Source organism: Leuciscus leuciscus (assembly GCF_965113295.1).
Source record: "Leuciscus leuciscus genome assembly, chromosome: 13".
Classification (NCBI taxonomy): domain Eukaryota; kingdom Metazoa; phylum Chordata; class Actinopteri; order Cypriniformes; family Leuciscidae; genus Leuciscus; species Leuciscus leuciscus.
This window is the reverse complement of record NC_138737.1, coordinates 23110530-23136478: the sequence shown is the minus strand read 5'-3', so window position 1 is coordinate 23136478 and position 25949 is coordinate 23110530. Positions and strand designations below refer to the sequence as shown.

Sequence of the window (25949 nt, the reverse complement as noted above, 5' to 3'; positions counted from 1 at the left end):
ATGTAAACACAAGAGACATTAAATAAAAAAATCTGTTGTCATAAATAGCTTTGAACATGGCGGTTTTAACTTTCTTGATTTTGCATCTTTAAACAGTACTGTACATTTAAAATCAATTGGTTGAGGCAGTTCTTGTATGATTCTGATTCAATATGGAATGCTATTCCCAATTATATTCTAAAGTTGGTCCCCTTTCTGTTATTATGTAATTATAATATCTCTAAATTGCCCATCAAATTGTCAAATTTCCATAAGCACTTGATTTACAAACATAATTTTAGTCCCCACAGGTATTTTATTTGGAATAACCATGATATCCGATATAAAAATAAAACACTTTTCTTTTCAGATTGGTTTAATAATAATAATATTCTTTTGGTTTCTGTTGTGATGTCAGTCTGTGTTCCCCTGTCTTTTCATGTTTATTAGTCTCCCCAGGTGTTTCAGATTAGTCACGCCCCCTTGTTATCTTGTTTAGCTTGTTTGGCCTTGTATTTAAGCCCTGTGTTTTAGTCCAGTCTTTGTGAGTTCTTGTGTTGTTACTGTCGATGTTGGTTGTACTGCTCCTGAGTCCTGTTCCTGAGTCCTGTTCCTGGTCTGAGTCTTTGTATTGTTTTCAGTTTATTGAATAAAGTGTGCTGCATGTGGATCCTGCTTCCTCCCCGTTTCTACCGCATTGTTACAGTTTCTCAACTTATAAATTCAAATGGTCATTTGTTTTCTTATTCTGAATTCTTAACAAAATATTGTATTCCTGTCACCCCACAAGACTTTGCCATAGTGATGGATGCCATCCCTAGTGGAGCTATTGCACTTTTAAAAAACTCAGCTGATTCTTTACTCTCTTCTACCTCTTGGATACATCCTTGTGAGACAGCAATAGGGAATATCTGTTTTTTTATCTAGTCCCTCTCTTAGGAATAGCATTCAAATTGTTACATCGATTTTACCCAGTCAATCTTTATATCAAAAAAATGTTTCCTGAGTTGGATTCTGTGTGTTCATGTAGCTACTTTTTGGAAGAATTTTTGTCTGTTTGTACGTGCTTCTTTATTAGTACATTTTTCTTTGGTGTTTAAGGATGTCTTATTTGGATTTTATAACTCTGACAAGAAGTACTTTCTTATAAATCTGTTTATTTTTCTAGCCAAGTTTTTTGTACACAAGTGTACATTTTTGTCTGTCAAACCTCTTTTTGTTATTTTTTGCAAAGACCTGAATTGTTATTTGGGTACTATCTCTTCTTCCAATAATGCCAAAGCTTTAAAGGGATACTCCACCGAAAAATGAAAATTCTGTCATCATATACTCACCCTCATGTTGTTTCAAACCTGTATGAATTTCTTTCTTTTGCTGTACAGAAAGGAAGATATCTAGAAGAATGTCAGTAACCAGACAGTTTTAGATACCATTGACTTCCATAGTATATATTTTTTCCTACTATGGAAGTCAATGGTATCTAAAACTGTCTGGTTACTGACATTCTTCTAGATATCTTCCTTTCTGTTCAGCAGAAGAAAGAAATTCATACAGGTTTGAAACAACATGAGGGTGAGTATATGATGACAGAATTTAAATTTTTTGGTGGAGTATCCCTTTAAAGTCTGTTGCATTGTGCACAAAGTATAATATTTATGCTTTTTTTAAATGAAAACAAAAAGGGACTCAATGCGTTTCTCTCTCTCTTGAATTTATTTTAAATTATATGTTACCCCTGGCTCAATTTATTATTATTTATTTAAATTTTTTGTCTGTTTATTTTACTTGCTTTCACTGGCTTTTCGTCTACTGTTTATAATTATATTATTGTTGGTTAATTCTGTTTTGAGTTGTAACTATGTATTTGCGGTTATATCTGTTCAATAACATTTTTTTTTAAAGTACTTGTGACTGGGGGGTGCGCAAGATGAACACAGGTGTTGAAACATAGCGCCTATCGACAAAGTTGATTTTAAGCAATAAAACGGACTTCTTGATTTTAGTCTACTAAATCAAGTGCTACTCGGGCGTTACGGTTTGTTCACATTTGAGAAAAATGTCAACTGATAAAAAAAGGAAGAATTCTGAATTTCTCAGGAAGAAATTATTACTATGTTCCTGGTGAGGAAAATGGAATTTTCGGTGATGTCAGAAGTAGATTTCCCTTCGCTCCCTAATACTCCCGTGAAGCCTCCCTCAAAGAAAGGGCGAGGTGAATCCGCTGACGACATTATTACTAAACTTTCTGAGCTTATCAACACACGATCTGATAGGCTGGAGTCAATGGTTGCGGTCAACACTTCTCACATTGCCGGATTGAGAGAAAAGCTGAACTCCGTGTGTGATGAGGTGAATGAGGTGATGACCAAAGTTTCCCAAGTCGAGTCGTCACTGTTGAAAGAGAGCAATCGGATCGGCACATTGGAGTTACGCATCATTGGAGCGGTATTCCAGACGTTGGAATTTTAAATTACACCACGTGTCAGAAAACATTGATGAGAAAAGTGTAAGGAGAGAAGTGGTTGGAATTTGTCCGAAATTATTGCCAGAACACGCTGACCGTCTTCCAGATGTGATCGACACTGTTGGTGTGAAGAAAATTTATTCTACCCGGTGGTGTAATCATCCAGTTCTCTTCGCGTATACACAGAGCAGCAGTATGGGCGGCATCCAAAAACTCCGCTTATCTACGGGAAAACGGTCTGCGTTTTAGAGAGGATCTTTGCAAGGCCGACAGAGATAGTAGAATGAAGTTGGGGGCATTAGTCGATGAGGCACGGAAAGCAGAAAAGGCTGCCTACTTTGTTATCCTGGTAATCCAGAGTTCTCGCGAGAGCACAAGTTGAATTTGCTCAGTGAGTTACTCTGGTGTCGAACACCATTTGTTTGAAACGGCTTTGGTCGCTACAATGAACGAGTTAGACTTTTTTTCCGAGTAGGACATCATTTCCACCATTACATACTTGTCATCTAGATGTCCTGATAGCTTATCTGTCGAGGAAAATAATACTCTCTGTGAGTATCAGCACAAATTGGACGAACTTTATAAATTAAAAGCTGAAGGTACTTTTGTAAGGTCCAGAAGACGCTGGCTTGAAGAAGGAGAACAAAATTCAGCTTACTTTCTTAGATTGGAAAAGTCTCTGACTAAAAACAACATTCATCAGCTCAAAATTGGTAACTCTCTCTCTGAAAACCCAAAAGAAATTTGCACTGTATCCTTTATGGCCTCGGTAGGTAACGTTAATTGTATTAGTGCTCCTGATAAAGATTTTTGTGATCGCCCCATCACATTAGTTGAGGTCCTCGAATCTATCAAAAACTTAAAGGTTAATAAATCGCCAGGTGTAGATGACCTCACTTCAGAATTTTATCAAAGATTTGGCCCCTTTTTTATTAGAAGTAATTTATGAAAGTATTAAGGCCCGTACACACCGGGACGAATTTCGCGCGTGATATTCGCCGACGTTTAACGCCTCGTGACTAAACAAAGGGCGTGAGTGTGCACACCGACGCGAAAAACGGCACGCGTAAAAGCGTAATTTTTTTTTAAACGCCTCGGGTTCGTTTTTTTGGTTTGACGCGCCGCGTCAAAAACTATCCGACCAATGAGATTGCCGCTTTTGCTCACGTGTCTGGAGCTTCTGAAGTTACAGTAAAACACAACTTGGGGGCGCTCAAACACAAAACGGTCTTGCCGAGCACACATACGTAACAGCGAAGAAGATATACGCCAAGTAGTGTCTACACTGCCCATAGACAGACACTGCCGGGAAGAAATGACGAGGAAGATGCAAGGCAAGATGAATGTAGAGCTGCTGGTCTCGTTGGTGTCGGAATAAAGAACTATATGACAAACGCGACAGCGACTACAAAAATCTTGTTAAAAGAGAACTGTTATGGAGTGGTATTGCAGAGTATAGACTGTTATGGAGTGGTATTGTATTTCTGTTTTACATTAAGCACCATCTAATGTCAGGGAATGAATTTGCATGTTCACTCGGCTCATCGTCAGCGAAAAACGCTTGGGTGTGAACACAAAAAACGCGTTGAAAAACGCTGGCGAATAACGCGCGCCGATATTCGTCCCGGTGTGTACGGGCCTTTAGTGTGGGATCTCTTCCCTCTACCTTAACACAAAGTTTAATAACTCTTATCCCCAAGCCTAAAAAAGGCTTATTATTAATTGATTGGCGTCTGATTAGTCTTTTAAATTGTGATTATAAAAATCATTGCTACAATTTTTGCAAAACGTTTAAAAACTATTTTAGAGGACATAATAGATGAAACGCAATCAGGCTTTCTAAAAAACAGACACATTTCGAACAATATCCGGCTGGTTCTTGACCTGTTAGACTATTCAGAGTTAGTGAGGGATGATAGTTATATGCTTTTTCTGGACTTTTATAAAGCCTTCGATTCTATTGAACATGGTTTTATATTCAAAACTTTAGAAAAATTTGGTTTTGGGAACATGTTCATTAGAGCATCAATCAGTTAAAACTTTATATGTCAATGGGAATTCTTCCATTAAGCTTAAACACGGTACCTCTCCAAGATTCGAATTGCAGCGGGGAATACGTCAGGGTTGCCCCATTTCGCCATACTTGTTTATATTGACTACTCAATTATTAGCCAATTACATTAAGAATAGTGCCTTGCAAGGAGTCGGTATCATGGGAAAGGAGATCATCATCAGTCAATTGGCTGATGATACTACCCTTTTCCTAAAAAATTCAGACCAGATTCCCTTGGCTCTTAATACTATTAAAACATTCTACGATGCTTCTGGGCTTCATCTCAAATGTGCTCAAATGTGAATTAATGCCAATCAAACAATTCTCTGTTTCCAGTATATGTAATATCCAAGTCAAAGAGACAATAACCTAACTTGGAATAGTAATCTCCTAAAACTCAAAACTTAGATGTAATTTAAACTTTTTGCCCATCATAGAGAAAGCTAAAAAAAGATTTAATCAGTGGCTTCAGAGAGATTTATCTTTGAAAGGAAGGATTCTTCTCTCCAAGGCAGAAGGCATCTCACGTCTGACATATGCAGCCATCTCATTAGACCTTGATAGTGTCATGATTCCTGTCTTGTGTTCCCCTTGTCTTGTGTGGACTTGTTATTTCCTGTTCTGTGCCATGTTGTGTAGTCCTTTGTAGTTTTTCTTGTTTATTAGTCTTCCCAGGTGTTTCTAGTTAGCCACACACCCTTGTTATCTTGTTTAGCTTGTTTGTCCCTGTGTATTTATAGCCCTTGTGTTTCACTTGTTACTTTGTCAGTTGTTGTACGTGTAATGGTTGGCTCTGTGATTCCCCTGGTTTTGTTCCTTTGATCTTTGAGTTCTGTGTTCCCTGTTTCTTGTTACTTTATTAAAATACCCTGCGTTTAGATCCTCGTCTTCGCCTGTCTTCCTCAGCAACGTTACAGATAGAGTAATGTGTAAAAAGATTGATCAACTACTATGTAATTTTGTATGGAAAAATAAGACGCATTATATTAAAAAATCAGTTTTGTCCAACAGCTTCAGTAACGGTGTCTCAATTTTGTTGATTTTGCAACGTTAAATAATACTTTTAAAATCAACTGGTTGAGGAATTACTTGAGAAATCCATTCAGTATTTGGAATATTATACCGAAATATGTCTTTTCTCAGTTGGGAGGTTCAAATTTTCTATTAATGTGTAACTTCAGCATTGAGAAGATCCCTGTTGCTCTCTCTAATTTCCACAAACAAGCACTATTAGCGTGGTCTATGATTTTCAAACACAATTTTTCTCCAACCAATTACTTCATTTGGAAAAAAAATATTTGTTATAAACATAAGTCCTTATTTTTTGAAAACTGGTTTAAGAATGGGATCAATCAGGTTAGCCAATTATTTAATCAGGATGGTTACTTATTTACTTATCAAGAATTTCTCTCTCACTATAATATAGTTTGCCACTGTATTTGGTGCTATCCCTAATGGTGTCATTATGCTATTTAAGGGCCATAATAGTTTTTTGACAAGTTCTGAAATTCCTCTCCCAGACCCAGCTGACATGTATGTAAGCAGGACATGTTTTACATCTACATTAAAAAATAATAGAGATATTCGTTTTGGCGGGGCCTGATTGGTTTAGCTCGTTTATGAAGCGGAACCCCAGACTTTCAGTGAGGAGTCCGCAGGCAACTAGCCTTTCAAGAGCCACCAGTTTTAATCGTGCTAATGTGGAACTCTTCTTCAGTCGACTGAGGGAGGTGATTGATAAAAACGGGTTCGATGGCAGTGACATATGGAATGTTGATGAAACCGGCGTGACAACTGTCCAGGTAGGTGCCATGACGGGACACTTGTTTCAGTTGCATATGCTGTGCAAGCTCTGGGGAATACCATTCCTCCATTCTTTGTGTTCCCTCGTAAAAATTGTAAAGATAATTTTGTCCAGAGCGGGCCACTGTCTTAGGCTGGATGCAGGAAGAAGATTTCTTATCATTCCTCGTTCACTTTGTGAAGCATACAAAGGGCAGTCCAGAAAGAAAAGTTTTCCTCTTGCTTGATAACCACTCTTCCCACATCTCTGTGAGAGCTGTGGATTTTTGCAAACGCCATGGAATTGTACTACTTACATTCCCATCACATTGCAGCCATAAACTCCAACCACTTGATCGTAGTGTGTTTGGTCCATTTAAAAGGATGGTGAATTCGGCGAGCGATGACTGGATGAGGGGGAATCCAGGTAAAACAATGAGTATTTACGACATTCCAGGCATTGTGAGGATCGCCCTGCCTACAGCCACAACACAGAAATACATACAGGCGGGCTTCACGTGTACAGGCATATGGCCTTACAATTGTAACATTTTTCAGGACTGTGACTTTGCACCTTCTCAAGTCACAGATAGTACTGATCCATCTGGGGCTCTTCAACAGACCTCCTCTCCAGCTCACCTGCCGCCCAGCCCCTCTCCAGCTCATCTGCCACCCGGCCCCTCTCCAGCTCACCAGCCGCCCGGCTCTTCTCCAGCTCACCAGCCGCCCGGCTCTTCTCCAGCTCAGCTGCCGCCCGGCTCTTCTCCAGCTCACCTGCCGCCCGGCCCCTCTCCAGCTCATCTGCCGCCCGGCCCCTCTCCAGCTCATCTGCCGCCCGGCCCCTCTCCAGCTCACCTGCCGCCCAGCTCTTCTCCAGCTCATCTGCCGCCCGGCTCTTCTCCAGCTCACCAGCCGCCCGGCCCCTCCCCAGCTCATCTGCCGCCCGGCTCTTCTCCAGCTCACCTGCCGCCCGGCTCTTCTCCAGCTCATCTGCCGCCCGGCTCTTCTCCAGCTCACCTGCTGCCCGGCCCCTCTCCAGCTCATCTGCCGCCCGGCCCCTCTCCAGCTCATCTGCCGCCCGGCCCCTCTCTAGCTCACCAGCCGCCCGGCTCTTTTCCAGCTCACCTGCCGCCCGGCTCTTCTCCAGCTCACCTGCCGCCCGGCTCTTCTCCAGCTCACCAGCCGCCCGGCCCCTCTCCAGCTCATCTGCCGCCCGGCTCTTCTCCAGCTCACCTGTCGCCCGGCTCTTTTCCAGCTCACCTGCCGCCCGGCCCCTCTCTAGCTCACCAGCCGCCCGGCTCTTTTCCAGCTCACCTGCCGCCCGGCTCTTCTCCAGCTCATCTGCCGCCCGGCTCTTTTCCAGCTCACCTGCCGCCCGGCCCCTCTCCAGCTCATCTGCCGCCCGGCCCCTCTCCAGCTCATCTGCTGCCCGGCTCCTCTCCAAGGAAAGAGACGGGTAGGGGTAGGAAGAAGAGGCGTTCAGAAATCCTCACTGATACACCAGTGAAGCTGGCATTGGAAGAGGAGGAGCATCAAAAAGGGAAAAACATCAGAAAAAAAATCTTGGGGAGTGAGAAAAGCAAAACCAAGGAGGTAAAAAAACCTGCCGGGAAAAAGGTGAAGGCTGACAACTCCTCTTCAGAAGAGGAAGATTTCTGTGTCGTCTGCATGGAACCATATGGAAATTCAAGGTCCAAAGAAGTGTGGGTCAAGTGTGTTTTAAAGCTTTTGGGCCCACCAGGCATGCACTCCAGGCCTGACCAAGTACATTTGTCACCATTGTGACTCTGATTAAAAATGCATTTCATTTGTTTGTTCTTGTCACCAGTGTGACTTAAAATGCATTTCATTTGTTTGTTCTTGTCACCATTGTGACTGATAAAGAATGCATTTCATTCTGTGGAATGAGGTTAAGTGTTTATGTAATTTGCTTTCACTCTCACACACACACACACACACACATACACACACACACACACACACACACACACACACAAAATATGCACATACACTCCCCATATTCACACATATTTGATTGTTGCAGCCATTCATTTCAAATAAAAATGTTGTTAATAAAAACCCTTAGTTTTTGTGCATTTTGTCTACCTGTTACAACTTACCCCAGTATGTGTTACAACCTACCCCAGTAGTGGGGTAGGTTGTAACAAAGGACCACCTTGTATTCATGATCATCTCACAAAGTCTGTGATATATTTGAAGAAATTTAAATTGTTGCCATTTGTAGTAGACAAATATGGGTACTTTGCCTAAAAGTTAGCTAAAAAAAAAAAGGTAGTTTTAGGTGCTGAAGAAAAAAGGTCTCCCCCTATCAACTTTTGTAACTTTGAGGCAATTCTGATATTTCCTGTGTTTATATATATTTCAGTATTGCTTCCTATGTTTTCTGATGTATAATTTCTGTTCCGTTTCTTTAATGGTTGCGCCCACTTGTTGTGACAGAAGATTGAACTTGAACAGGTTCAGGCAAAGGAAATAAGGGAGAAACAATTCCATACCGTCTTATCAGTCATTTATGGATCAAACTTGTGTTTAAACGTTTACGGTAACACCATAAGATATAGGTTTAATAAGTGTAACATCATAGGATATAGGAACTAACAAGATTTTTGTGTAATTTTGTATTTTGTGGTGATTAAACTCACACTGGCATATGGATTTTTGACTAGCCCTTTTTTTCTTTCCACAATAAAACGAGTGAAGCTGACCCTAACCCCAGGACTTTGCATCTATACACGCATCAAAACTCAGCATCCCTAAACATAGCACTTTCTGCTATGTACATTAAATGTTTTGGGCCATACACTCTTTGTTCTTGACTAAAGAAAAACCTTTTTTTAAATAATTTTCCAGGACAACAACAAGATTTATCAAGTAATTTGACATTTTCTCTAATTTACCATGTGTTTTCCAGGACGCGTGGGAACCCTGAATGCTCATAAAACTGCAAAGCACCTGCTACAATCCTTCATTCTGTTTGGCTGGCTGACCTGCAATTTCATGGAATCTGGGAGCATGCTTTTTACCCTGGAACCAATATTTGCAAGCTACCACTTTTGATTAAGAATGAATCACTTGAATTGGCAACATTTGCGAGGTTTATGACATCAAATGAGTTTGTGTGAACTTGTTCTTTTTTACAGTTTTTCCGAATTGCTAAAACAAATTTCTCGAAACCATCACCCACTTTCTCAAAACCTTAAACACAAAACCAAATCTTCAAACTACATTCAGAGAACCACCTGTGACTCAATCAAACAATTGCCCCAAAACCATGTAATCTGTGCTCAAAATCAAACAGTGCTTTCAGATCATACACACGAGTCAATTTTATAAACACTACAGATCATTCATTAGACACTACATCAAAAAATGGAGAACACAGAATCAAAAGGGTCCGTGTACCGAGTACCCTTTGTGTTCATTCGTTTTTTGATTTAATAATGAAAGTAGAAAAACGAGAAAACAGTTCCTTTTTCGTTTTTTAATAAAAAAAATAAAAAAATATTATAAACAGCTTGAATATTCAATTTCTACACGTGGGCGGGAATGAAACGCTCCTTTCCTCTGATTTGTCAGCCGAAGATCAAACTGTTCCGTTATCAGTTCTTCCTCAGTTCCGCAAGAGTCCTCCGCTGCTGCAGTTGTACGGATTCTTAAAGCGTTAATTGCAACTACTACATTTCATCTTTTTCTCATCAAACAACCAGACTAATGGCTCGACACAACCCGTACCGGGGAAGAGCCTAGACAGGGATTTTTTCTGTGTAGACAATAGACTGGTGTAGACCAGCAGTTCTCAAGTGCCAGGGGGTCCGTGAAATAATAACCTACCATATTTTCCGGACTGTAAACTAAAGTCACGTTTTTTTATCATGAAACACGCTGTGATTTATTATATAGGTACGGCGTAGCATACGCATAGACGTGTATCATACGTCGTACCCTTCGCCGTACCCTGGCGCGCACCTCCTCAAAAATGTAACTACACGTCGCGACGACGCGGACCGCAAGATCTGTGATTGGTCGGCTTGTAGCATCGCATTTCCGGCGTGTTCTGCACCGCCCGTAATTTTTAAATTCGGTTCAACCGTCAACAGGTTCACGTGTCGCACGTACCATCTCCTCCGACGCCTTCTCTCGTTTCTGCCTTTAAGTTTTAGTAATTTCATTAAAATTAACTGTTTTTCCACCTCGATAAGCTCCAACTCCAACATGATCCGCTCTCTTTCAGTCGCTTAGTAGCCTAAACTCAAAACAGCCGCGAGGAATCTAAACACAGTGGAACATTAAAACCCGGCCCGCCAACTAGCGTTTCGGCGATGTAACTGCAGACTTTTAAAACTTTTCTTCAATTTTGTATAATTCTAACTCCGGATCTTCTTTCAAACATCTGGTCCTTGGGTCCTAAACTGTTAACCCCTAACAGCCTAAACCAATTTGTAGAATAAATCACCATTTTTGCAAAACCTTAAACAAGTTCAGGCAGTAAGACACTGTTTTCAAATCTCATGCACATTTTTTTGGGTGCAAAACTCTAAACACATTTTTCACTGTGATACATTTGTGTCACAAAACACTAAACACAAGAGGCAAAAGTAAAACACAACTACAAGTTGTCATCGTTTACACACAACAATTTAAAATTCTTCACACTTATTTCTAATGATGTGACCAAACCAACTGTATGAAATATGAGCCAGCTCAGAGTGCACACGTGACACACGTGCAGTGAATGATGAAATCAACAATAGATGGAAACAACCTGAGAGGGAGAGGAGGACGAGCACGTGTTGAGGAGCTGGACAGTGTTGTCAAGGCTGGATGTGTCAGACCAGAGGGGTTTTCCCATGGTGACCAGAAGTCCCGAAAAATTCGGGACAGTCCCGAAATCTAAGCTGTTGTCCCAAATCCCGAATCTGGCCCTAATTGTCCCGAAAATTATACTAAAGCAAATTCTTGAGTAGTTATTGTCTGATAAAACATTAAAAACTGTCCGTGGAGGTTGAGTTGTCCATCTTTTTTTCTTTTTTTGAAGTTCTACAAAGATACCGTAGGTGCGAATTTAAATGCATTGATAAGCGAGCGCAAGTTGCCACAGCCGCGAGTACAGTGAATGTGCAGGCAGCCAGTCGTAAAGGAGTGATTGATTTGTCGCGGCACTGTGTGCAAAAAAATACTTCGGCCTAATGTCTGATGTCGGGTTACACAAAGCAAATCATCTACACAATTATTTAGTTCTCTTACGAGAGGTTCTCTCGTATTGCGTAAGTTGCTTACGCTACGGGAAAGTCTTCTTTCTTCGAGATCTGAAGCCAAAAATTATCCTTAATTTTGTATTCATTGTCAACGCAGTGCGGCAGCCGGCAGACCATGGCAGGCTGTATAAGCGTGCTCATTGGCTGCCAGGCGGCAACTGCTTAAGCCTATCAGTGAGCCTTGTGTGACCTCACATCACGCTTCGCGCCCTCCACACCCCTCTAACCGTCAGGATGGGTGTGGCCAGTGTGTATATAAGCAGGGCTCACAGGCTGAAAAATCTGATTTTCTTGTCTTCAGCGAAGCTCTTCGCATCGCTGGATCTTGAGAGCCGCCGCCGTTGAAACCAGCGACCAGCAAGCCTAGGACAGCGCCTGAAGAAGCCGGCCGCCTTCGCCGCCTTCAGCCATCCGTGCCTGCTACGCTATCCGGCGACATATCCTTTTATTACTGCTGTGTGTGCTCGCCCTGCGACACACACTAACTCTCACTGTTCTAAAAGAGCACGAGGCGTTTTTGTCAAAACACCTCGTTTTTTTCCTGCGGCTCGTGCCGCGCCCCGCTCAGCAACGGAGACCGCCACCTCTTCTGCGCTCTCTGCCTGGGCCGCGAGCACGCCGCCACCGCACTCTCTACGGGCGGCTGCCCCGAGTGCGAAGAACTTTCAATGTCGACCCTGCGGGCTCGACTTGAAGTTTTCGACCAAGCTGTCGCTCCGCCTGTCCCTGCCGGGCCGCGCAATAGAAGCGCCGCTCGTGGAGACCACCGGAGACTGATATGACTGAGGAGCTCGCCGGAACCTCTCCCTCGAGCTTCTCTCTCGCCCTCTCCGCCCCCCCTCCCGGCCGCTCAACCGCCGCCGCGTCAGGGGATGAGGCGAATGAGATAGACATCCTCCCTCTGTTCGAGCCGCGCTACTGCGCCGCTCACAAGGGATGGCAGAAGTGGACGGTCTCGGAGCGAGCTTCCTCTCCCTCTGTTCGAGCCGCGCAAACTGCGCCGCTCACAAGGGATGGCAGTAACGGACGGTCCTGGAGCTCTCTTTACGTTACAAGAAAGCTACTCGTCCTCGCGCACATTTCTCAGTCCCCTCTTAAGCTCAGGCGACTGGAATTGTTCATATTGCAGTATACGAGCCTGTTATAAATACACGCACGCCTGCAAGCAAACGCCGTCACAAGACATGACGCTGTTATATGCTCGCTCTAACCTACAGCCAATGTATTCTCCCCCTGTGGCTCAGTGGCAGAATCTTAGGCTTTTGCGCCAGAAGACCCGGGTTCGATCCCGGCTCTCGCGGCAGATAAAAATGTATGCTGTTCGCTTCTCCAAGCTCGCGGCCAGTTTTTCTTACATACAGAAAGCGAACCCGCACTCCCCCTTGTTGGGCCGCGCAGATTGCGCCGTTCACAAGGGATGACAGAGCGGACGGTCACGAGCAACGTTCAGCGCGCGCGCCTCACTCACCGGCGAAAAGAGGAGAGAGAGTGTTTTCGTCCCGCTGTGGCCGGACAAAACCGCCAATTCTCAAACATTTCTCAGTCCCCTCTAAGTTCAGGCGGCTGGAAATATTACTACTGCAGTAAACGAGCCTGTTTTTAATACACGCACGACTGCAAACAAACATGAGGTCGTACTGTTATGTGCTCGCGCTAACCAAAAGTTCATGTGTTCTCCCCTGTAGCCCAGTGGCAGAATCATAGGCTATAACGCCAGAAACCCGAGTTCGAGCCCAGCTCTCGCGGCAGATAAATGTTTTTTCTGTTCGCTTCTCCGAGCTCGCGGCCAGCTTTTCTTACATACAGAAAGCGAACTCGCCTCTCGCACCACATGGTGCTCGATTATTTATGAGCGTCTATACACGAGGGAAGAAAAGACGGTTAAGTCCCGCTGCGGCTGGACCACCGTCAAAGCTTCACGCTCTGTCAGTCCCCGTTGCCACGGCTACTGCAGATGTTTACCTCGCAGCCAACGAACCGGTATATCTACCCGCTCGCCTGCGCGCAACCATCGTTCTCACGGCGACCCAGAGAAATCTCGAGAGGGCGTTATGTCTGGTTACACGGCTCGCGCCGCATGTGTTTTAAATGCAGTGAATGTGCCCACGTCTCTGTGTTCACCCCTGCACACAAGCACTATAAATCCCGTGTCTATCACAGAGCCCACTCTCATAAAGCGGGCACGAGCCGCTCGAGTGATAAAAGTAGGTCACGTGTCCACATCACAGTGCCCACACCTACTCACTGCCCGCTCTGTTACACGGCCCCTCACGACCGGTCATGTTCTAAATGCAAGTGTTGTGCCCGCTCCCTTGCGCTCACACATACTAACGAAAATTTCGCCCCCGACGCCGCCTTTGCGCGTCGCGCCTCACACTATATGTTCCCCGTCCAAAGCCACCGGGACACTGTGTGTAAAACGGCCAGCTATCGCTGTGTGCGATCCGCCGTGTCTAAGCACCGAGAGCGCGCGCGCTGCGCCCACCCCTCCGTTTCGAGCTCTCGAGCCCGCAATGCGCGGCGATCAGAGCCCGGAGGCCATTCTGCCCCTGGCTGCACACGCAAGAGCGTGGGAAGCTCTTCCAGGCGCATCAGAATGGGTGCTAAGCACAGTAAAACTAGGCTATACTCTGCAGTTCGCTCGCCGCCCCCCGCGCTTTCAAGCACGTACCGAGACGAGAGTGAATGGGGAAGTAGCACATCTACTTCGAGCAGAAATAGCCACACTTCTGTGCAAAGGGGTTATAGAACCGGTTTCCCCCTTCTATGAGCGAGTCGGGCTTTTACAGCCGATATTTCCTCGTTCCCAAGAAGGATGGAGCTCTCAGACCGATTTTGGATCTGAGATATTTGAACAAAGCTCTTATGAGAAGACCGTTCAAAATGCTCACAACCAGGCAGATTCTCGCGCAAATTCGCCCGAGGGACTGGTTTATCTCTCTCGATCTAAAGGACGCATACTTTCAGATCCAGATAATACCCCGTCACAGGACTTCTTGAGATTCGCCTTCGACGGTCAGGTATATCAATACACCGTCCTGCCGTTCGGCCTGTCTTTGGCACCCCGTACATTCACGAAGTGCATGGACGCGGCTCTCGCTCCCCTGAGAGGTCAGGGTATGCGAATTTTGAACTATCTGGACGATTGGTTGATTCTAGCACAGTCAGAGGCCGAACTCATCGCCCACAAAACAGTGCTTCTCAGCCACCTGGAAAGCCTGGGGCTCACGGTCAACTGGACCAAGAGCTCATTAGTGCCCAGTCAATCAACCTCTTTTCTGGGTTTGAATCTGGACACTGTGGCAATGACGGCCCGCCTGTCACCACAGCGCGCGCGCTGCATTCGACGCCTGGCCGCGTCCTTCCAGCCGGGCAGCACCGCACCTCTCAAGACATTTCAGAGGATGCTGGGTTGTATGGCTTCAGCTGCAGCAGTGCTTCAGCTGGGTCTATTGCGTATGCGCCCGCTACAACGCTGGCTGAATGCCCGAGTGCCTCACAGAGCCTGGGCTTCCGGCGGCATTCGAATCAGAGTGACTCAGAGCTGCGTTTCAGCACTGAAGCCCTGGTTAGCGGCCGACTGGTACCAGCGGGGAGTGACAATGGGAGCCATCTCACACCGCAAAGTTATCTCGACAGACGCTTCCACCTCAGGTTGGGGCGCTCTTTTCGAGGGCAAACCGGTCTTTGGCCTGTGGTCAGACCAGGAGAAATGCCTCCACATAAATTGTTTGGAGATGATAGCGGTCGAGAACGCGCTCAAGCGCTTTCTCCCATTTATACAGGATCACCACGTGCTAGTCCGCTCGGACAACATGTCCGTGGTGTCCTATGTGAACCGACAAGGCGGTGTCAGGTCCAGGAACCTGTGCAAACTGACAGAACGCCTTCTCGTGTGGGCTCACCGCTCGTTGCGCTCGCTGAGAGCCGCGCACGTGCTGGGCCACCTGAATGTCGGCCCAGACAGACTGTCCAGAGACATCATTCCCCCGGGAGAATGGTCCCTGCACCCTCAGACAGTCCAGTTCCTCTGGCGCCTATTCGGCAGAGCGGAAGTCGACCTCTTTGCGTCGAAAGACAACGCTCACTGCCCGATATTCTTCTCGAAAAGCGAGGACGCGCTGTCCCAAGCCTGGCCCAGCCTCCCGCTTTACGCTTTCCCTCCGATCTCCCTGTTACCACAGGTCATAGCGAGGATCAGGGAAACGCACCACCCAGTGCTTCTTATAGCTCCGCGCTGGGAGAACCAAATCTGGTACCCAGAGCTAGTGAGGCTGTCGCACTCACCCCCATGGCCGATCCCGCTGAGAAAGGATCTCTTCTCTCAAGCCGGGGGATCGATCTGGCATCCCCAATCCGGAGCGATGGTCTCTGCATGCATGGGTGATCAACGGATACACGTTGACCTGCCAGAGGGGGTCGTGAACACGATCACGCAGTCTAGAGCTCCCTCTACGAGGCGGCTCTATGTCTCCAAATGGTCTGTGTTCTCTAAATGGTGCGCTACTAAGAGCTTGGATCCACAAACATGTGGGGTCCCGCGGGTGCTCTCCTTCCTACAGGAGCTGTTGGATAAGGGCAGGTCCCCTTCCACGCTCAAAGTATATGTGGCGGCTATTGCAGCGTTTGCTCAGACGACGCTCGGCCGCGCAATAGGAAGGAACGAGCTTATTATCCGTTTCCTCAGAGGAGCCAGACGGATGAATCCCCCGCGGCCCCCCTCGGTTCCTATTTGGGATCTGTCCTTGGTCCTGGAGGCCCTGAAGGCTTTTCCCTTTGAACCACTTGAATCCGTGGATTCTAAGTATCTTTCGCTCAAAACCGTTTTTCTGATAGCTCTGTCTTCAGTAAAACGCGTGGGGGATCTGCACGCGCTATCTGTTAGCCCTGAATGTCTTGAGTTCGGACCGAATGACTCGAAAGTCATCCTCAGACCGAGACACGGTTACATCCCCAAAGCGATTGGAACCCCCTTTAGGGCACAAATCATCTCCCTTTCGGCTCTGCCAGCATCCGATAACGGGGACAGTGATAACCTCCTATGCCCTGTTAGGGCGCTGAGAGTTTACATCACGCGCTCCGCCGCTTTCAGGCGTTCCGAGCAGCTCTTTGTTTCTTTTGGCGGGCGCACCAAGGGTCTCGCCGCCTCGAAACAGAGCCTGTCCAGGTGGATAGTGGACGCGATTGCAGCAGCTTACGCCTCCAAACACCTGCAGTGTCCTTTGGGTATCAGAGCCCACTCCACCAGAGGCATGGCCTCTTCGTGGGCCTGGTCCAGCGGAATTTCTATTCACGATATTTGTATGGCGGCGGGCTGGGCCTCCCCATCGACATTCGTGAGGTTTTATAACCTGGAAGTTCCTGCCTTGCAGGCTAAACTGTTATCAGTATAAGTGGGCTGTATGCTCTGCCCAGTCGCTTATGCGCAGACTACGCTCACATACTGGTTATATTTCTGGTATGGCACCAAGGGAAGGAGTATTTGGTGTTCAGACCGGCTGTGCCGTTCTGTCCCTTATTTCCCATTGCGCGCTGTGTACCGGTGCTGGCCCGCACTGCTGGCCGCCCCTCTTGCACTCTGCCGCGCTGGGGATTATTCTCCCCATAAATAGACTGTGTTCTGCTCTATTTATTTCCCTTACTTGTGCTTATGTATTGTGTGGGCCCGCACCGCCGGCCGCACTATTTACATGGATATGAATAGACCGGCTGTGCCGCTCTATCTATTCACGAAGTGAAGTGCTTTGTACATGTGTTGGCCCGTTTCCCTACCGGCCACCTGTTTTCAGCGTTATGTTTTTCCCCGGTCTCCCTGGGATTCATGCGCTGTATGCTCGGCGTGCACGGCGTTGACAAGGGGTTCCCGTAGCGTAAGCAACTTACGCAATACGAGAGAACCTCTCGTAAGAGAACGTACTCGGTTACTAAACGTAACCTCGGTTCTCTCTAGAAGAGGGAACGAGTATTGCGTAACCTGCCGTGATGCGCCACGAGCTTTTGCGCTTCAGACTACGAAAACCAGATTTTTCAGCCTGTGAGCCCTGCTTATATACACACTGGCCACACCCATCCTGACGGTTAGAGGGGTGTGGAGGGCGCGAAGCGCCCTCATTGGATGTGAGGTCACACAAGGCTCACTGATAGGCTTAAGCAGTTGCCGCCTGGCAGCCAATGAGCACGCTTATACAGCCTGCCATGGTCTGCCGGCTGCCGCACTGCGTTGACAATGAATACAAAATTAAGGATAATTTTTGGCTTCAGATCTCGAAGAAAGAAGACTTTCCCGTAGCGTAAGCAACTTACGCAATACTCGTTCCCTTTTCTAGAGAGAACCGAGGTTACGTTTAGTAACCGAGTACGTTTCCTTATTTAATGACCGTCAATTTAGTCGTAATAATAATTTTGGCATAAGGCATATTAGCGTTAGGCTATAGCCTGAAATGTCTGATTTACGCAATGTTACAACAGTCTTTTTTTTTTTCTTTTTTTTTTTCACAATGACATTTGAGTTCATGATTTTAATGTTGTTGTTTTTGTGGCAGACTAAAGACTAATGACAGACTGTTGATCTTTGAATAAAAATATGTTTGGTTCAGGTTTGAAATTCATTATCTTTTATTATAGGCTATGTAGTCTAATATCATAGTAGGGTCTCATCTGGTCACCCTAGGTTTTCCCCTTCATCGTGCATTGTCTAATGATGTGACCAAACCAACTGTATGAAATATGAGCCAGCTCAGAGTGCACACGTGCAGTGAATGATGAAATCAACAATAGATGGAAACAATCCAAGAGGGAGAGGAGGAAGAGTATGTGTTGAGGAGCTGGACAGTGTTGTCAAGGCTGGAATGCGTCAGACCAGAGGGGTTTTCCCCTTCATTGTGCAAGAGACAACATTCCCTGTGATGTGGACAAAGTCCTCAGGCCAGAGCCAATAGGAAGACATGATGCTGAAGCAGAACAAATCTCTCATTGACCTGTTGACCATTGATTTTGCAGTTGCATAACTTACAGTATTTGAGTGTACCGTAATATGCTTTTCATTTAGAGTTTTGGCTTTTTACAGTATGCAAGTGCTGAATATACAGACATTCAAAAGGCCTACAATTCAATAATCAGTTCAATAATATATTTTCAGTGCATTCAGTACAATATTTTCACCTTACTCAGTTTTACTAATTTCTTTGTAATTGCAAAAATTTGTTTTACTGTATACAATATAATGTTTTTCTGTAACATTCTGAATGCTGTATTCTCAATTTTTTTGATGTAGTGTCTAATGAATGATCTGTAGTGCTTATTTTATTGACTTATGTGTGTATGATCTGAAAGCATTGTTTGATTTTGAGTGAAATGGTTTTGAAGCGATTGTTTGACTTTGCCAGAAGAGTCAATGGTTTTGTGAGTTTAGTTAAAAAATTTGGATTTGTGTTTAATGTTGTGAGAAAATGGGTGAAGGTTTCAAGAAATGTGAAAAACTGAAAAAAAGAAAAGAAAAAGAAACACTAAATGAAAAGCATGTTACATTACACTCAGAAGAGTTGTGCAACTGCAAAATCAAGGTCAGTGAGAGAGAATGATTCTGGCTCAGTCTCAAGTCTTCATGTTGGGCCTGGCCGGAGGACTTTGTTCACATCACAGACAATGTCGTCTCTGGTGGCAAAGGGAAAAACAACTGTGTTGTAGTTGTGTTTTACTTTTTCCTCTTTTGTTTAGTGTTTTGTGACTCAAATGTGTCACAGTGCGAAATATGTTTTAATGAGTGAAAATGTTTCGAGTTTTGCAAAAATAAATAAAAAATTGTGCATGAGATTTGCAAACAGTGTCTAACTGCCTGAACTTGTTTAAGGTTTTGCAGAAAATTGTGATTTATTCGACAAAATGGTTTAAGCTATTGAGAATTTGGTTCAGAGAATGGAATTTGGTGTTTTAGCAATTCAGAAAAACTGCAAAGGAGAGTAACCCCATCAGGACGTGTTTGTAACTGTGTTCCCACAATGCTTAGACACTAGTCGTACCTCTCAGGGTGCAGTTGTGATAGCGGGCGTCCCCCGTGTATCCACGTGTGCAGATCTCACAGTGAGCTCCTGTTGTGTGGTTGATGCAGCGGTGGCAGTGGCCAGTCTCAGGGTGGCATATTTGTGGCATGGAGCGAGGGTCTGCGTTCCCATTACAGTCGCAGGACACGCACACGCCTGCCGATTTAAATAAACCGTCTGCGCACACGTCGCATGTCGGGCCAGAGAAGCCAGGCTTACATTCGTCACATACGGGTCGTCCACTGGAATCTGTAAATGAGATTGAACACACATGACTATGAGATTAAATAAGGCATTTGTATCTTATTTTATGGAGCATTACAAAGATTTAGTGTTCCCATCCTAATGTTGGACTCATTCTGATGTACAGAAGGCCTCAAAGGTATTTGGACAGTTGTGCCACACTTAAAAAGGTATAAATGTCTTCTGGCCACTTCCTCCTGTCACTGCCATATCAAACCATATTTTATAAGACACCTGTGTGAAGTTGAAGGGAAGGCATCTGACTTTATACCTCCAGAGATTTTTGTTTGTTTTGATTTAGTCATGTTATTTATCTTTTTATTTTACATTTTGCCATGTCATATTCATTTATGTATTTATGCATCAATGTATTTCAATCTGACAAAAAAAATTGTCAACGATGTGTCAGCAGTAACTGTAACTATTATTAGTCTATTGTTAATCTTGCTGTATTTTTTTTTTAACATATTTTTGTCAACAGTACTGTTATAATTAAATAATTTTTGTTGTATTTGTTATTGTTGATGAAATGTATATACAGTGTGTGTGTGTGTGTGTGTGTGTGTGTGTGTGTGTGTGTGTGTGTATATATATATATATATATATATATATGAGTCTGCATCTCTGAAAAACTCTAGCATCTTGATTTGATTGTTTTACTATTCATGCATTGAAATTCAGACAATTTTAAGCATAACTTGAGTGTAAAATACTTTATGGGGACACTTGTAGTTCCAACTCCAACAACAAGGTGTCGCCAAAGCACCAAATTTCAAGCCTGACATATTCTACAGTGCAGTGATAACATAAAACATGCAGAATAACATAAAAATGAAGCAGTAATCAAGAATATATTTTCATTTACTTTCAATTGAATTTTTTTTAACATGAACATCAGTCAGGAAAAAAAAAAGTTTGTAACAGTGACATGTTTTGGTTCTTACCCCTTAAAAAAAAAAAAAAAAGTATTATTATTATTATTTGTTGTGAGGGTCGCAAAACGTACTATGATGGTACCATAGTACAGTGATGTATCAGATAGTAACACTATGGTACTCAGATGTTTACAATGGTATTTCATTATTACCATATTCATGGTTTTTGCATGGTTCTCTGCAGTCAAAGTGCCATGGTACTGTGTATTACCACAGTACCATGTCCAAAAACTGCCATGTCACACTCACACACACACACACAGACACACAGACACACACACACACACACACACACACACACACACACACACTTACTTAGCTATCTAAATGTGGACATAGATGTAATGGTTTTTATACTGTACAAACTGTATATTCTATCCCCTTACACTAACCCTACCCCTAAACCTACCCATCACACAAAACTTTCTGCATTTTTATATTTTTAAAAAAAAACTTTAATTATTACTTTATTGTTATACCAGATTTGCAAATGAGGACGTCCCTAAAGGGAGGTTTTTGGAGAATTTGTCAGGTTTTGGTCACTTCTGGGTACATATTTGTCCCCAAAATATAGTTAAGTAGGTACACACACACACACACACACACACACACACACACACACACACACACAAACACACAACATAGCTGTTGTCGGCTCTGAAATATGTATGATAGGAAAGAAAAACACACTTAGCATGATGTGAATGATTGCACTGGATTAATATTCGGACCTGCCTGACACTCACACTCAGTCTGACCTACAACTGCCCACTACCAGGTTTCATATATATAAAACGATGTTCAGAATAAATGTAAAATCTTCCACACACACATGCAGTAATGCAAGCTTCTCTGCAGTTTCAATAGTCATGATGACCCCACTTTCTTACTGGCCGCTGTTGCCAGGACAACCCCCTCCCTGAACCACATCTCCCTGTGACAGGCACAAGTCTGGTATGAGCAAATCAGAGAGACAGACACACTGCCGGGCAGTGACAGACGGAAGTGGCCAGAAGGCAGAGCAATTGGTTTCGGCACTCCTCCCATCCCTGCGATGAGAACTCCTCGGCCGTGCCTGTGCCAGCTTCATGATGCCAACACATGAGGGTTTACCACCTTTAACATCACCAGGGAAACTAACTAGTATAGAAATGCGCGAGCACACACACGTTTTGCCCAATTTTTTTTGTCATTTGTCTGTCTGTCTGTCTGTCTGTCTATCTATATGTTGTCACATGCCTGTCTTGTCTCGTGTAGCACATGTGGTGTTTGTGTTCCTGTCACTGTTTTGACCCCACCCTCCTTGTTATCTCATTATTGGTTTAATTTGCCCCACCTGTTGTTCCTCATCACCTGCCTGATTTGTCCCTTTTATAAGTTCCTTTGTGTTTGCAGTCTGTGTCGGATCGTTGTCTTGTACACGTCTCCTGTTCTCCCGTGACCCCTTTTGGTATGTTCGTTTTTGAAGTTGTTGTTTTGTATTTAGTTATGTTTTCCCCCTCGTGGGTTTTGTTTTGTGTTTAGTGTTTCTTTTGTAATAAATATCTTTTTCCCTTTGCATTTGAGTTCTCCCTTTGTTTTCTGTAATTAACGTGACAGAACAATCCGACCATGTCAAGGACTCAGCAAAGGGTCTCTTCCCCAGCCACCGAGCGGGAGAGGAGGCAAAGTTTTGAGGGGACCCGTGGAGGCCGCAGTAGAGGAGGTGGGCGAGAGGAATTTCAAGACCACTCTCCACTCTGGCCCCTCCTCGACCCAGTTCCGGTGGTCCCAGTTCCGGTGGTTCCGAAACGGAGGAGGAGAGGAAAGAACCCCTCCGTGGCTATGTCGGTGGTCCCTGTTCCGGTGGTCCCTGTTCCAGCGATCCTGAGTCCGTTGGTCCCTGTTCCGGTGGTCCCTGTTCCGGTGGTCCCGAGTCTAGTGGCCCAACCCGAGACTGTTCACGTTCCGTCTGCCCAGTCAGAGACTGATCAGGTCACATCTGCCCAGCCAGAGATGGTTCAAGCCACATCTGCCCAGTCGGAGACAGATCGGGAGATGCCCATTCTCATGGCCGGGGGGGCACTGATCGGCTATTTAGAGCGTTTAGCTCGGATCCTGGAGACGCCCTTCAAACCTTCAGTGTCTGTTCCTGAGCCGGAGCCAGTGTCTGTTCCTGAGCCGGAGCCAGTGTCTGTTCCTGAGCCGGAGCCAGTGTCTGTTCCTGAGCCGGAGCCAGTGTCTGTTCCTGAGCCGGAGCCAGTGTCTGTTCCTGAGCCGGAGCCAGTGTCTGTTCCTGAGCCGGAGCCAGTGTCTGTTCCTGAGCCGGAGCCAGTGTCTGTTCCTGAGCCGGAGCCAGTGTCTGTTCCTGAGCCGGAGCCAGTGTCTGTTCCTGAGCCGGAGCCAGTGTCTGTTCCTGAGCCGGAGCCGGAGCCGGAGCCTGTTCCAGTTCCTGAGCCGGAGCCGGAGCCGGAGCCTGTTCCAGTTCCTGAGCCGGAGCCGGAGCCAGTGCCTGTGTCTGTGTCTGTGTCTGTGTCTGTTCCAGTTCCTGAGCCGGAGCCAGTGCCTGTGTCTGTGTCTGTTCCAGTTCCTGAGCCGGAGCCGGAGCCAGTGCCTGTGTCTGTGTCTGTTCCAGTTCCTGAGCCTGTGTCTGTTTCGGAGCCGGAGCCGTCTGTTCCTGAGCCCTCAGTGACCGCGACACTGGCCATTATGGCCACAGCCATGTGGTGTGTGTGGGCTATGCACACACTTGGACCGGTGGTGTCTGTTCCCGAACCGGTGGTGCCAGTTCCCGAGCCGGTGGTGCCAGTTCCAGTGCCCGAGCCGGTGGTGTCTGTTCCAGTGCCTGAGCCGGTGGTGCCAGTTCCAGTGCCCGAGCCAGTTCCAGTGCCCGAGCCGGTGGTGCCAGTTCCAGTGCCCGAGCCGGTGGTGGGAGTTCCAGTGCCCGAGCCGGTGGTGCCAGTTCCAGTGCCCGAGCCGGTGGTGCCAGTTCCAGTGCCCGAGCCGGTGGTGCCAGTTCCAGTGCCCGAGCCGGTGGTGCCAGTTCCAGTGCCCGAGCCGGTGGTGCCAGTTCCAGTGCCCGAGCCGGTGGTGCCAGTTCCAGTGCCCGAGCCGGTGGTGTCTGTTCCTGAGCCGGTGCCTGTTCCCTGGCCGCCCGAGGGAGGGTCTCCGCCCTGGCCGCCCGAGGGAAGGTCTCCGCCCTGGCCGCCCGAGGGAAGGTCTCCGCCCTGGCCGCCCGAGGGAAGGTCTCCGCCCTGGCCGCCCGAGGGAAGGTCTCCGCCCTGGCCGCCCGAGGGAAGGTCTCCGCCCTGGCCGCCCGAGGGAAGGTCTCCGCCCTGGCCGCCCGAGGGAAGGTCTCCGCCCTGGCCGCCCGAGGGAAGGTCTCCGCCCTGGCCGCCCGAGGGAAGGTCTCCGCCCTGGCCGCCCGAGGGAAGGTCTCCGCCCTGGCCGCCCGAGGGAAGGTCTCCGCCCTGGCCGCCCGAGGGAAGGTCTCCGCCCTGGCCGCCCGAGGGAGAGTCTGCTCCGCCCTGGCCGCCCGATGGACTCTCTGCTCCGCCCTGGCCGCCCGAGGGAATTGAAAGAAGGTCTCCGCCCTGGCCGCCCGAGGGAATGTCTCCGCCCTGGCCGCCCGAGGGAGAGTCTGCTCCGCCCTGGCCGCCCGATGGACTCTCAGCTCCGCCCTGGCCTCCCGAACTGTCCATTTTTCCTGTCCCACCCTGGTCTGTCTTTCCTGTCCCTCCCGTCCCGCCCTGGTCTGTCCCTCCCGTCCCGCCCTGGTCTGTCCCTCCCGTCCTGGTCTGTCCCTCCCGTCCCTAGTGGAGCGTCTGGTAGCCGCTCCTTAAGGAGGGGGTAATGTCACATTCCTGTCTTGTCTCGTGTAGCACATGTGGTGTTTGTGTTCCTGTCACTGTTTTGACCCCACCCTCCTTGTTATCTCATTATTGGTTTAATTTGCCCCACCTGTTGTTCCTCATCACCTGCCTGATTTGTCCCTTTTATAAGTTCCTTTGTGTTTGCAGTCTGTGTCGGATCGTTGTCTTGTACACGTCTCCTGTTCTCCCGTGACCCCTTTTGGTATGTTCGTTTTTGAAGTTGTTGTTTTGTATTTAGTTATGTTTTCCCCCTCGTGGGTTTTGTTTTGTGTTTAGTGTTTCTTTTGTAATAAATATCTTTTTCCCTTTGCATTTGAGTTCTCCCTTTGCTGTCTGTCTGTCTATCTATCTGTATGTCTGTCTTCTATCTATCTGTATGTCTGTCTGCCATCTATCTATCTATCTGTATGTCTGTCTGCCATCTATCTATCTGCCATCTATCTATCTATCTATCTATCTGCCATCTATCTATCTATCTATCTGCCATCTATCTATCTATATGTCTGTCTGCCATCTATCTATCTATCTGTATGTCTGTCTGCCATCTATCTATCTATCTGCCTATCTATCTGCCATCTATCTATCTATCTGCCTATCTATCTATCTGCCATCTATCTATCTATCTATCTGCCATCTATCTATCTATCTATCTGCCTATCTATCTATCTACCTATCTATCTACCTATCTACCTACCTATCTATCTACCTATCTACCTATCTACCTATCTATCTACCTATCTATCTACCTATCTATATATATGTCATCTATCTGTCTGTCTGTCTACTATCTATCTATCTATCTATCTATCTATATTTTACTTTCTAATCACCATAGAGTACTTTTAGATGTATAAACCTGAAGACATATAAAACTATAGAACAAATGATAATTAATCTCATTTTTACAACCTGTTTTTAGAAAGCAAATTAAACCATAGTAATGTCAAATGAAGCATTTTATCTTGTTTTATTATTTTGTATCATTTTATATTGTTGTCTTAAGTTATTTATTTATTATAAATATTATATTTATGTATTATTTTATTAAAAATGTATTTAAATTATGAAATTATTTATTACATGACTTTATTTACATTGTGTACTATTATTCTCTGAACTTTCTCCATGGACCCCCATATCACCCCCCTTGTGCCCCCCGGGGGTCCATACAACTTCATGGGGTCATTAAGTCTAATTGCTACTAAACGTCACACCTTTTTTCCACATAAAAACATTGTCTCATGTAGATTTTTTTCCATTTTTAAAAGCCTCAAAATAAAAGAGCAGATACTAATTTAGCAGTTCCAGGGAAATTTCCAGTACACTT

At 45.7% G+C, this 25949-nt stretch overlaps 1 protein-coding gene across 1 annotated transcript in view; it reads right to left on the bottom strand.

Annotated features, from left to right (window-relative positions):
- LOC309512857 (multiple epidermal growth factor-like domains protein 9) overlaps nt 1–25949 on the bottom strand; it is a 67946-nt gene that overhangs the window by 13949 nt on the left and 28048 nt on the right. The window contains exon 4 of the mRNA XM_082188578.1: nt 19573–19842. Coding sequence (XP_082044704.1) covers nt 19573–19842 — 270 coding nt within the window. The remainder of the gene's footprint in view (nt 1–19572; nt 19843–25949) is intronic.